The sequence below is a fragment of the Tympanuchus pallidicinctus genome, unplaced genomic scaffold, assembly GCF_026119805.1.
Source record: "Tympanuchus pallidicinctus isolate F22 unplaced genomic scaffold, pur_lepc_1.0 scaffold11, whole genome shotgun sequence".
NCBI classification, from domain to species: domain Eukaryota; kingdom Metazoa; phylum Chordata; class Aves; order Galliformes; family Phasianidae; genus Tympanuchus; species Tympanuchus pallidicinctus.
In genome coordinates, this window is record NW_026294627.1 from 19,797,939 (window position 1) to 19,811,037 (window position 13,099).

Here is a 13,099-nt window from a genome sequence, read left to right on the forward strand (position 1 = left end):
CACAAGTTCTTCCTGGCTTATCACTTCAAGTCAGCCAGATGTTTTAGATCACGTACAAACTACAAAATGTTCTGTCTGTTAATGTTGAGACACACAACTCCTGCAGCTGGTGTTAGTGTGTGGGAATGGATGGATATTTTAGTTCTGCTGCTAGCTAGAGAGAAAAATTAAGCAGCAAGTGATGCAGCAGGAAAGGGACTAGAGAAGGATAATGCTTCTTCGGCTGTTTTGTCTGTGGGGAAGAAATGGAGTATCAGCCAGTTCTACCTTCATTTCAGCTTGGCAATTTGCTGTAAGCATATACAGACTGGTTGACTGCACAGACTGAGGCATTTAAAAATCCATCTATTGTGGCCTTCACAGTGCCACAAAGTGGATATTTTAGAAACCACAGGGGTACATACTTGAAAATATTTAGTGGTGATTATATCTACAAAGCACATCGCTGCTGAAGTGTCGATGGCACTAATCGGTGGAATAAAAAAATATATTTTTATTTATTATACATCCCAATAAACAAAAGGGACCTTAAAGAAGATTCTTGGCTGACACAAATCCCTGTAGCTGCTCTGACATTACTGCATGACCTCACAGGGCTCAGCCTGTATTTTTTTACAAGCTGGAGTTGATTAAACTAGCCCAAATGGTGGAGGCATTGTGAAAAACAACAAGAGGAGTGCATAGAGCAGGAGAAGACAGAAATAAATATAAATTTGGTGGTGAATGTACTTTAAATAATTTTTAGAGGAAAATAAGTTTGTTTTTTTTTATATATATATATAGAGATGAGTCCAAATGGATATTGGCAGTAAACAAGTTTTGCAACTAACCACAACAAAAAGAGGATTACATTCTGCCCAAGAACCAGTCAGAAAATATAGAGGATGTTTGGTGTTGAGAAGAAAAAAGAAAAGATTTAATGTAGTGTTTGAATTGGTAATGAAACATGGTTGTGCTCCATCAGAAGAAAAATCAAACGAATTATCTGGATACTGAAATGCTACCATGGTGACTCACTCCAAATTCGGCCGCACTGTGTGTCCTGTGACATAATGTGCTTTTTCTTCTGATGGAATTAGTAGAAATTCTGGAACCCACAAACATCCTGAATGACCCAGTGTTCTTGTTATACATCAGAGCGCCCTGACAAATGAGACAGTCCCCCAAAAATGCGGGGAGCACTTTGCCAGCTGACGTGTCACCAGCTACGGGGACAGTCTGAAAGGCACGATTCATTTCACATGGAGGAGCACAGATCTTGCAGCACTGAGTGTGTATTTCTTCTGACCTAGGTCAAAATCAAGTGCACAGCTTTGGAGCACATTCAAAAGCCAATTTAATACCACTATGCTTGGGAAGACGAGAAGGGGCAAATTTCTTGAGCAGAGACTGATAACATTTGCCAAAGAGAAAGAGTTTTTGGCTCATGGATTTGTCACAGCTGATTTAAAATGGTACGGGTGTTTGACTGAGGGTGTACTTTCCTCAGATACAGAGGGATGCTAACAAAAGGCAAAAAGTAGGTTTATTTGCAGTGGATTTTTGCCACATTTTTCCAGCTGGGGGCAGGAATTCTCATAAATTGACAGCTGCAGAAGGCAGTTAATCCAAAAGCTAATCTCTGCCTGTCCAAATCGCTTACAGACATACTTGCAACACATATACGAGGGTTTCTGCGTGCATACTGATGAAGCCAACAGGAAGAGAGCAGCCCGAGGCATGAGTGCACCTTCTAGTGTGAAGCAGGTGGTGGGGAATGCACACCCTCACTGGCTTCCACAGTCACCTCCTCTGGCAGCTTGCTTGGCTGTACTTGGGTGGATTGCTCAAGCAGCTGCTCTATTCCTGTGCAAACCTGTTATGCTGAACCTCCAAAGCAAGCTGATTTTGCATTTCATTGTTCAGGTCACCATAAAGACTATAAAGAAAGGCAGTTGCTACTACAAAAACAAAAAACGTTTACTTGATTCAATCTTTAATTCCAGACCCAACTTTCAGCTTTTACATTTGCATTTATATTTTCTTTTGTCAGCAGTCCTTCCTCCTTTATCTCCTTTCCCCTACATTCTCTCCTACTTTCACTTGATCATTACCGACCATCCCAAATCTCTTTTGTCCCCTCTTTCTCCACAGGCATCTATGCTCTGCTTCTTCCTGGCACTGTGCATTTAAAGACTGACCTAGCTGATACATTGAAATGGTACCAGGCAGGGCAGCCTCATGTCCACAGCAAAATAATGGTCATCTGCCAGGAGAGCAGCTGAGAGTTTCAATCCATTCAGAAGAGGAAGAAGTGGCAGCAAAATTTAAGAAAAATGGTAATAACAAAATTCCTCCATTTTTACAAGGCACATATTAAAGCAAGCAAGCAAGCATACAAACTTCACAGCAAAGCCAAAAGAAAGATAGGAAATAACATCTAAACAAAATTTCCATAGGACAATTGGCATTCACCTATATGCTGCTTTCTGTAATTCTGTCAGCTCCGATATCTTTGCTTGAACACAAGTATGTGTGCGTATGCATATAGATCTGAAACTGCTCCAAGCAGGTCAACTTGAGTTGATTTGAGTTGGCTTTTGCTGATCAACCTCAACTTCTTGCTGTATTACCTATCTGTCCCAAAACCTCTTGCTGCCCAAACCATAAAGTGATCCCACAGCCAAGAGAGTTTACTGTTTGTCATGTAGGTGTGAGGTGAGTGTTTCGTGTGGGAAGTGTTGGCATTTAGAAAGACAAGAAAAATCCATCAGCACTGAGGCAGTGAAAAGACGGAATCCCAGTGGCTTTGTGAATGGACAAAATGCATGCTAAGTAGGCTACACGAACAGGGGAACAAATGGGCAAAAGCAGATGGCAGAATATCTAAGAAGTGAACCCATTCTTTGTGCAATGTTCCTCAAACAATAAACTGAGTATGAACAGATTAAATTTGCAAAAATTCAAAAAATGCAGTTCTTGGAGGCAGTCTTTAAAAAGAATTAGACAAATAGCCTAAGAAAGACAAATAGTACAAGACTTCTCAGCGCCAGTTCCCATCTTTGTACACTAATGATGTGCCTGGGGGAATTTTTGACTGGAAAACCAAACGTTCAAGAGTTAACACATGTTACAAAATACTCAAAATCAATAGGCAGCTCCTGCATTCCTAACAGAAACCCTTTAAGCTCAACTAATTCCATTGTTACACAGAAGTTTCTAAAGAAGACAGGATTTCTTTTCATATTCTTAACTAGGAATAAGTTGGTACAAGAAATAAAGAAAAGCTATTGTTTGTGTTCGAGGAGCTTCCTTTTTTTCCATGGCAGCATTTTCCATTGTGTACTCACGTGGCACTGGCAAACAAGCCAGTAATGTGTAACGTACAATTTTTTCACCCGCTAACTTGAATCGCAGATACATGAAGTTTTAAGTATTGCATGTGCCCTTCTAACACAACGTGGTATTGTTCCCACTGTATTCATCTCAGTTTTTCATTTTTTGTTTGTATTTTCAAGATTCAGCAAACTGTTCTACTCAGATATTTCTGACTCACATGTTCAGAGTTAAATACGCTTAACTTTTAAGAGCTTACCAAAAAACCTAATTTGGGAGCTGTTATCATGAAAGCCCAGGCAAAGCCAGTACGTTTTGTGAAGTTGCCTTACCTTTTTTCTTTGGAAGTTCACATCGAGTTTCATTGAGGCGCACTTGTTCAGTGTGTTCAGTCGTCTACAGAGGAAAGCAAATTCAAGAGATTAGCTGCCTCAGACTAAAGGGCATGACTTTTCATAAGTTCAAAAGCTTTTCTCTTATCTGCCTGTAAAGTGCTAACTGCATACAACAGGCTTCAGAAAACGATACTGTTCATATTATTCCAAGCTATGAAACCACTGCGTTGAAAGGGCGTCTTAGCTTTACATTCCTTGATAGTCAGTTTTCCTATATTGCTTTTTAATTCATAGACACTTAAGCACTTGACAAAGGAAACTGGCATGAATAAAACACCTCTAATGTGTGGCAAAATGACAAGAAGATAGGAAGGTAAATTGCTTTCTGTAGGAACATAACATACCTGGTCTAAAACAATTACATATGTAAATATTCAGAGATTTGGAGATTTCAAAGCACTTGTGAAAGACAAAACAAAAAGTCAGTTTCGGATTCAGTTCCTCACTTTTGTAGTTAGTACAGCTTTTAAAAAGACACAAAGAACTTTTAGCAATTAAATATTTCTTTTGCAGCTGATAGTCCCTTCCTTAAACATACGGGTCTTAGAGAAAGGTTAGCACACATTAAAGGAAACAGATTTAATGTCTTTAAGCATTTCTTGTTATTTCTGACCATGATTGGTTTGTAACGATGTTACCAGAATCTATGCAAGACTTCTGCTTTTTAAATCCATGGCTATTCCAGGAAAATAATGGGTTGAAATGACAATCTAATAACGATGGGAAGTGAATACGTGTTAGTGTGTGTTCATGTGCAGAGACAGAGCACCAGAAAACATACTCTTTCAGTAGTGAACCTACTATGATAAGCATAATTTCATTTTTATTTAGACTCAAAAGTCCCAATTCATGAAATCATCTACTTTTTAAAACAGAGGCTCAGAGTGCTCAGAGTTAAATAGATAAAATTGTAAACATTTTCCTCATTTAGGGCTGAAATATGAGCAGAGTGAGAGAGGCATGTGCCCTCAAAACACTTCAGTGGGCTGCTGCTATCTCCTAACTCTTTGCAGCAACAGCTGCCCCTTGTTTCTGCAGCCCAGGAAGAGGCTGCAAATCTCCAGAACTGATAGCATTTGAAATATGTGTGATAAGTTACATGGACATGTGAAAAAAAAAATCACATCAGTGATACAATCTCTCATTCAGCACTAAAGCATTATGGCATTAGCATCCTCTTCCCTGGCACTGTAATATTAAAAACCCTTTCAAAATGCCACTGCTCGTAAAGAACTGGCTAAACAAATGCAGACGTTCCAGAAAAAAATTCCCTTGCAAAGTACCACCTGCTCATCTGTAGATAAAATGCTCCTCCTCAGGCCAATAAAACCCTGACGCCATATCAGAAAAGCCCTATGCTCATCACATTAATGCGAGTATAATGAATGCACAAGCATGCCCCACATGCATGGTAGTCATGTTCTTGTAATAAATCGCAGGCTTTGTGGCTTTGTAACACTATCTTCAGCCTTTTGCCCACAGACACTCCTCCTCAGGGGTTACATCTGTAATTGCAAAACTCATCTTTTGCCCAAACATGGAATTTCACAACAGAAAGTTGCATTTTCTCTGGCTCCAGCTGAGCAATGTTCTGTGCTTGTTTTGATAAATTTGTGTATTGATATCAACTCCAAATACACACAGACACAGACACACATTCAAAGGACTCCAATCCTACATTCTATTTGTGGAGCCAGCTTCCTCTGTGAGGTAAACCAGAAGCTCAGACCTCAGTCCCCATGCCTCTGCATTAACTGCTCTGTGCTGGAAGAGAAAAGTTTGATGTGCTGCCTGGACACCAAACCTGGCCACACATCTGAATCAAATTGCTGCAGTGACTTTACATGGGATAAGCCCATCTGGACTGCAAAAAGCACCACTACAAATCTCTACAGCGGCACCTGGATTCACTTGAACACTGCAATGCCCTCAGTCTGTGTTTCCTGTCAGTGCGAGAGAGACCTGGCAATGTCCTGAGATTCCACCTAGGTCTTATGGGTTGGGTTTCTTTCCTCTGTCAGACAGACTGGGGATGAAGACCAGGGTCTGCTGGACCTCGTCTGACTGAGCATCAGCCAGAGTGCAGCCAGACCACAAACTGGGAAATCCTATCATAGTGTTTCTGTCACAGACTCATTTGAGTTGGAAGTGACCCTTAAAGGCCATGTGGTCCAACTTCCCTGCAATGAACAGGTCACCCACAACTACATCAGGTTGCTCAGAGCAGTCCAGCCTGACCTTGAATGAATCCAGGGATGAGGCATTCACCACTTCTCTGGAAGACGCAGAAGAAAACACTTCACATGTGGGAGCCAACACTTCTTTCACTCAGTATGATGCTGTTTCCATCTAAAACCACCAGAGCACGCAATGCATTTTAGGAGCAAAGTGAGAAGAAAGTGACGGCCAGCAGCTTAACACTTCGCAGAAAGGGTTGGGGTATTTCTGTACGAAAGGGTTTCTTCTTAAGCACATAAGGAGCAGAAAGCTCATGGTTGAAAAAACAAAACCATCCAAAGCAACTGCCTTCCTATTAACTGCATTAGTCTCAGCAGAGCATTGACAGGTCAGCTCTATCCAAGCCAGTACTATTGCTCAAACTGGACTCTTAGAAAGCTACAGCACTGTCCTGGCCATTTTTGAATCTGGCTTTTTTACAAGGAGCTCACTCCATCAAAACTAAAACTACTTCTTAATGGGAGCCAAGGGCTCGATGTTAGGTTTTAAATTTACACATCTACAAAACAATGGCATGCTGCCTGGGGCTCCTCCAATACCATGGAAAGATTTGCCAGTGAAATTAGAAAACTAATGATCAGATTTGTTAGCTTGCCTGTTACTAACAACTCCAATCAAAGCGAGTCTGTTCCAACTTCTTATGCGCTGTTACGTGCCAGCTGTGGTAGAAAGCTTTTCTGATCTGCTTAAAGTTGTTAGATGATTGTCAGCCAAGTCCTCAACAAATCTTTCTAAAAACAAAAAAATAAAAGTCTCTAGCTAAAAAGGGCTGCTATTAATGTCCCAGCTGAAGCGAGAGAGGCACTAGATGGGAAAAGGATGCCTGCTAACAAAACACAAAATCTGGACTGAGAAAAGGCATAAATATCACATTAAATAAACACAGGAGAGGTGACTCTACAGAAAACAAATCAAATAGGATGCATTTGAATACTTGTTTGGAGAGCTCTTCAGCGTTCAAAAAAAAAGCTTGGAAAACATTCACTATAGTAAGTACTTTCCCACTAATATTATTTCTTCTTCAGGTTACCACAGGTGAACACTACGGTGAAACATCATCCCTACATTGAAAAGTGTTCCTTGATACAATGCTTGAACATACAAGGAATTATTCAGGTGCCCAAACAACAGTCTAATGCTATTTTAGATCCCCAGAATTATCAAGCCTGGCCTTCAGGTGCTGCAGGTGCTCTTGGTCAAGCCAGTCCATGGAGAAGTCTAAGTTATCTTGGCAGATTTGAAGTGGAGTAGACACAGGTATTTAAGGCTCTGAATCCCACTCCCAGTGCTGTACTTCTTAACCCACCTGATGGAAGTTGATCAGCTGAAGAAAATGTCTGCATTTTGCATACTACAGCACTAAGCAGCGCTTACAAATAAATACAATCTTGTAGCAAAGATTATCTGGAAAACCTCATGGGTAAAGTGTTGCCCTGCTTGAAAAGCCATCTAGATAATAGAAAGTCAGTTTTGAAGCAATTTGGAGCTCCATGAATTCCTGTTCAGCAGCTGCGTGCGACATGCTGGTGAGGAAGGCAGCACAGGGTACCAAATCCAGTGGGGTGGGGAGGGCTGGTATGGACAGCAAACTTGGCTGCAGCATCTCCTACCTCTGCAAATGTCCTTTGTTATCGATCATGACCAAGCAAACACATTTTATAGTTCTATAAACTCCTCTCTGAGGGAAATAATCCTACACTGTTTCTTTGTTTTATTATTATTCCTAGCCATGTTTAGGTGCTGCATACAAATGCCCCTTAGCTTGCCTCTTCTGGTATGACGGAATTTAGGAAATTCTACTAAAATTAAAGCAGGACTTTCCATGGTGTATCTGGAGAGCCTGGCTTACTTCCTAACAGGACTCACAGCAATTTTAACTCAATTTTAACTGCTAACTATACATCACCATTTCAAATTCTAATAGTATGCTATCCCATATACAGTGACTTCTGGATTGCTAACAATCAAAGAGACATGGACTATGGAAAAGGAGGCTGCTGGCTGTTTGGCACAGTTCAAATTTAAACAGCCTTATTTAGGGCCCTCATATCAAACCTGTATTTCATACTTGTTCTTTATATTCCCAGTCACTGTATTTACCTGAATGCAAAACGTACAACATGGTTTGGCTTTTCCTTCTCACCCTCTTATCACAGTGGCCAAAAAAGTTCCCAGAGCAGAGTTTGTTGCTGCTATTTTGGAAATGACAAAGATCCAGCTACAAAATTTTCATGCCCAATTATTATTTTGGCGGGTTGACAGCGCTTGCCTGCAGATTGCATGGCAATTTTCTATTGTTCGTTACTCAATAAAATCTGAATGGAATCTCTTGATAGCAAAAAAGATATGCCTCTAACCCAAAAGCCTCCAATTTGGGCTTTGCTCTGCCAAATTTTCAAATGATATTGTAAACAGCAGGAGTGTTAGAATATCTCAAAAAGGTCACAGAAATCTTTTGCAGCAGGGAGTTACAGGCTTTCTGACTAAAGTACTACCAGCTGCTGTAAAAAATATTTCTCGGTATTTGTGCCTCTTACTGTCTTGTATATTGAATGTCATAGAAAACTGATTATAATGAGGTGAAGAACTTGATTTCAATCCAGAAGAACAGCAAAATTCAGTGTTTAAAATTATCCTCTCAATAAAAACGAGTACCCTTCTTTGTTTACTAGCATGCCCTGAATGCACTATTAGCCAATGCAAAGGCTTGGCCATGCACTGCTTTGAAGGCAGTGGGAGTTTTGGGTGTAAGAAGAATAGAAGTTTGGCACCCAACCTGGTAATCTGTATCCACAGAAATAACAACCAACCTTTTCTTAGCTTTCTGTTTCAGAAAAGCATGTCACAGTCCACTGCTCTTGAATGATGGATATATTGGCATTCACCTTGTGCTAATGTCACCACAGAACAAAGCAAGGGTAGAACACTGACCACTGTGGTCAGCTGAGCTGTGAGGAGTTATGGTGTGCTGGAAAACTTGGAAGATGTTGGTTTGGTTACTAATACAGTAACACAGCTTGTAGCAGGGGGAGAGGCTGACATTGTTTACTCTTTCTGGTGAACCAGAAACTTGACATTTGGCACAACTGCTTTTTATGGGTCGGTCACTCTCAGCTAAAGGTTTAGTGCTGCTGAATTACTGCAAATTAAAAGTCTGCAAACTGAAAACATGACTCTCCCATCTATACATGCTGTATATAATGCTTTTCTTTATACCTGGCTCATATACATAGTATCATTTCCTTCTAAACTACAAACTGTTTAAAAACACTCAACAAAAATTAAATCCAAAGAATGTTATCTTCTGAATAAAATTATTACAGAAGTTAGTAGATAGTCACTAAGACCTTTATTTTTCAAAAAAATAATTTCAGAAGACTTGGAAAGACTTACTTACTGCAGATCTTAGCAATATCACTTAGTTTAGGCAAATATAAATATATATACAAATATATACTGTCTTTAGTAGTACATCTCTAGTATATTTTTAAAAGTCTTGTATTTCAATAAAAGAGAGAAAAAAGAACAAACATCAATTTCTAGCTTGTGTTCTACTCAAAAAGAAATCATTGTAAATGTAAATCTAGGGTAATCATTTAGGTGTATATGTGAGTCTACAGTCTGAAAGAGCAAAAGGTGAGCTGTTACCACTTAGTTGAATAGGTCTTGGATGCTTTTGATCATAACTGAAGTGCCACTATTGCTAAGTACTTCAGAAAAGAGTGGCTGGTGAGAGTCCTAAAGCTATGACAAGCCACTCACTGTTTGCTCTCATGACAATGGGACAGGGACTGAGATCATACTTGCAACTTTGGATGGTGCTTCAATTTTGTGGGAAAGAATAGGTGGAAGAAACTTCAACCTCTTACCACTTCTCAATTCTTGGACTACAGCAATGGGGTTCCAGATTAAAGCAGTGGGATGTGTGCATGTGTGGGAAGAAAGTTTCTTAGGCACGGGTATAGAAATCCTTCCCATTAGGTCATACAGAACAGCAATTAATCAAGGCTACAGGCATTCCTAAGAGCAATTACTGAAGGATACAGATTTTTTTTTTCCTGCAGATTTCTTAAACATTGAGGTTACTACAGAGATAAAACAAATATTCTGTTCCCCATATCTGTAAAACACAAATTGGGAAGTAATTTGCAGCAAGGGAGTTCTGGGAAAGCGTTCTGACAGGTATGCACAAGAATATCATAAATCCTCCAGGAAGGACAGCATCTCCTGGCCTGGAAAGAGGGGCTAGATTAACTGTCTTCCAGCCCTATTTCCTATCATTGAAGGAAATCCTTTCTGAACTCCTCTGTCACATCCTCATTAAAGCCTGCAAGCACAGAGCAGTGTGCCATGGAACACTGTATGTGTACTCTCTGATGACTTTATCCACAATTGCAGAAGAGCAAATAGAGTTTTGCTCAATATTTTGATGCTAGAGTTGTGCAAGTTTTCATAACATGCAATAAAGCCTGTTTGCTTAGGGGCCAGATGCTCCTTTGTCCTTACTGAAGTGGAGAGGAAAAGAAACTAGCCTGAGAAGAGAACAGGAGAAAGAAGGAGGAAACATTGTCTCCGTAATGAGATTTTGCAGAACTACCACAGAATTGTTGCTTCTTAAGTCCTGGGGGGCAGTACTGGCGCAAAGCAATACAGTATATTCATCACAGGCAGAGTACAAAAAGCTAGAAAAAGAGCAAACACAAGCCTCTGGGAAGGGCAGACCAATGAATCGCTACAGTGCTGGGGTTCTGGTTCTAATTCTGTTGGTGATGCCAAATGGAGAGTACCAAGGGAATCACAACAACATGAAAGTCATGACTTCTGCCAGAGAAAGTACTTGCAGAATTCTGTGCAATGAGATTCTATCTTTTCAGATGTGCTTGGACACAGAGTTGTTCATGTGCAACTCACACATGACTCCTTTACTTACTCGGAATTTCCTCATATTACTGCTGGTTCTTTGTTAAAAATGAAGGGGTTTCAAATCCACTGGATTTGGGTCCTTCTCAAATCTTGTGTCTTCTCCAACCTTAATAATTCTGTGACTCTGACTCTTGTGCCAGGCTACTGTGCTAAAAACAACAAACCAGCTCACGTTTTTAAATTAACATAAAAGAAATTTTAGGTGTTATTTACCTGCAAAGTGGTTCTACAAGGTCCTTGTCAAGAAAATCATGATCTTTCTTTACTGCAGCAATGTCAATTGGAAACTGGGAGTCTATAAAAGGAGACACAATATTAAGATGACTGCTTGCTATTTAAATTAAAATAAATTGTCTACAACAAAAATGCTTTGCGTGTACTTGCTTGCTGAAATACAGTAAGACTGACTTCACTCAGCTCTGGTTCCCTTCCAGCTGGGAAGTATCAGTGACCCTTTCAGTTAATTTATTATTTTTTTCTCTTAAATGCATTGCTGAGAATCCTGTGCACAGAGACAGTAACATTATTTCACTTTGGCTTTAATAAGATATTAAATTGTTAGCTGGTGCCTACCACAAACAAATGAGATCAGAAAACTACCAACATGCTTTCATTATCCAACATGAGCAATAAGGTTCTCCGTCCCCATCAGAGCAACTTAATGAATTGCTGGATAGACTTTTCCCATGAAACAGGAACATTTTGAGCTTTTTGTTTTTAATACAACTCCCAACAACAACAATTTCATACTAAGGGCTACTCACATAACAGAGATGAAAAACTGAACTGAATTATAACCCCCAATACCAGCCAAAAAAACAGACTAGTGTTCTGGAAGCTGACATTTGTAATGAAAAGTGACATGGCTGCAATACATTAGTGGGCTCCACAACAGTGGGATGGGCTCCAGCACAATGGCTGCACTCCAGATCGCCCTGCCATGTTTAGGCACCGCAGCGGGAAGCTGAGACACAGGGATTGCAGCCAGCATTTTCAGACACTAGTGCTTAACATTTATATAATAGTTGCCTGGAAAAATGACCTTGTTTTCAGAGAGGCCGCCTGTCTAGAGTGCATACTGGTTTTCAGAGGGACTGTGGGAGCCCAGCATGGGTTGCATTTTGGATGGAACATCCCTGTGAACTCAGCAGGCACTGGACTCTCCTTTCTCTGGGGGAGAGGGGAAGTGAGGTACTCTGATTGTAACAAAAGGTACTGCTGGGCAGAGGGATCGAGGTAGATGGACTTCTATGTCACCTCTGTGTGACAGGTTTATTAGTCCTACTTCCTTGATGGATTTAAGAGAGCCCCTGAGCTGTCTGACCATCTCTGTGCAGTGCACCTGCGAGGCCCCCAGCGGGCTGTTAGGAGCCACAGAGGTGCCCTCGGCACCGTGCTCCCCACCACTTCCAGCCCTGCAGAGCTGGCTCTGACCCACGAGGTTCCTTGGCTCTGTGCAAGGAGCTGTGCTGCCTCCAGACCCAAGCTGACCCTGGACAGTGTCCAGCAGGGCTTGGCAAAGCTGCACTTTGGCTAATAGGCCTGAGTGGGCCTGAGCTGGCTCCTGGTCTCTGGCAAGAGCAGAATAGGCAGTTTGGAAAAAATGAGGATCAGCTGCAATTTCCCTGTCAGCGTTGAGCTACGGAGAGCAGAAAAGAAACATTCCCACTCCCAAAACCGCTCCTGAGTGCAGCAACAGTATAAACACTCGCCCTGTCCTGTGGTGACACATCCTGATCACAACTGTGTCATCCACCCACCGCAGAAGCACTCAGGAGGGGATGCAGCCATTTGCACTGGGTTAGCCCTGCTGTATGTCTTCTTGTTGCTTTACAGTGAGGTGAAATTTGAACACAGCTCAAGTAGTTCACTGCTGGTAACTCTGCAGAGTTTTCAATCTTTTTTTTTTCAGTAAGATTGAAATCTTCAAAAACATTCACTATTTGTAATCTTATTTCTGAAGGTTTAAAAAGTCTTGAATAATAATTAAAGAAAAATAAGAGGCGTATGTATTTGGATTTTTTGTACCTTTTGTTTTTTTCTGTTAACCTTCAAGGTTTACACAAGCTGTATCCCCCCCTCTTTTTTTTTTTGATGGCCTTGAGGGCAGGAATCTTACTTTTCTTTAGGCATTCATACAACTCCAGCAGATGAGGCTTTGTGAAGCAGCCAGCCATACCAATAACTCACTCAAACGCAGAGCTGGCTGACTGCAAGCTCTCTTGGAA

The 13,099-nt window shown here is 40.8% G+C and overlaps 1 protein-coding gene across 6 annotated transcripts in view; it reads right to left on the reverse strand.

Moving 5' to 3' along the window:
* Positions 1-13,099, reverse strand: part of STARD13 (StAR related lipid transfer domain containing 13) — a 297,110-nt gene that overhangs the window by 26,487 nt on the left and 257,524 nt on the right. For all 6 annotated transcript variants that reach the window (XM_052671001.1, XM_052671003.1, XM_052671002.1 and 3 more), the window contains 2 exons: positions 11,085-11,166; positions 3,648-3,711 (listed from right to left, as the gene is read on the reverse strand). In XM_052671001.1, the coding sequence (XP_052526961.1) occupies positions 3,648-3,711; positions 11,085-11,166 (146 nt within the window). The remainder of the gene's footprint in view (positions 1-3,647; positions 3,712-11,084; positions 11,167-13,099) is intronic.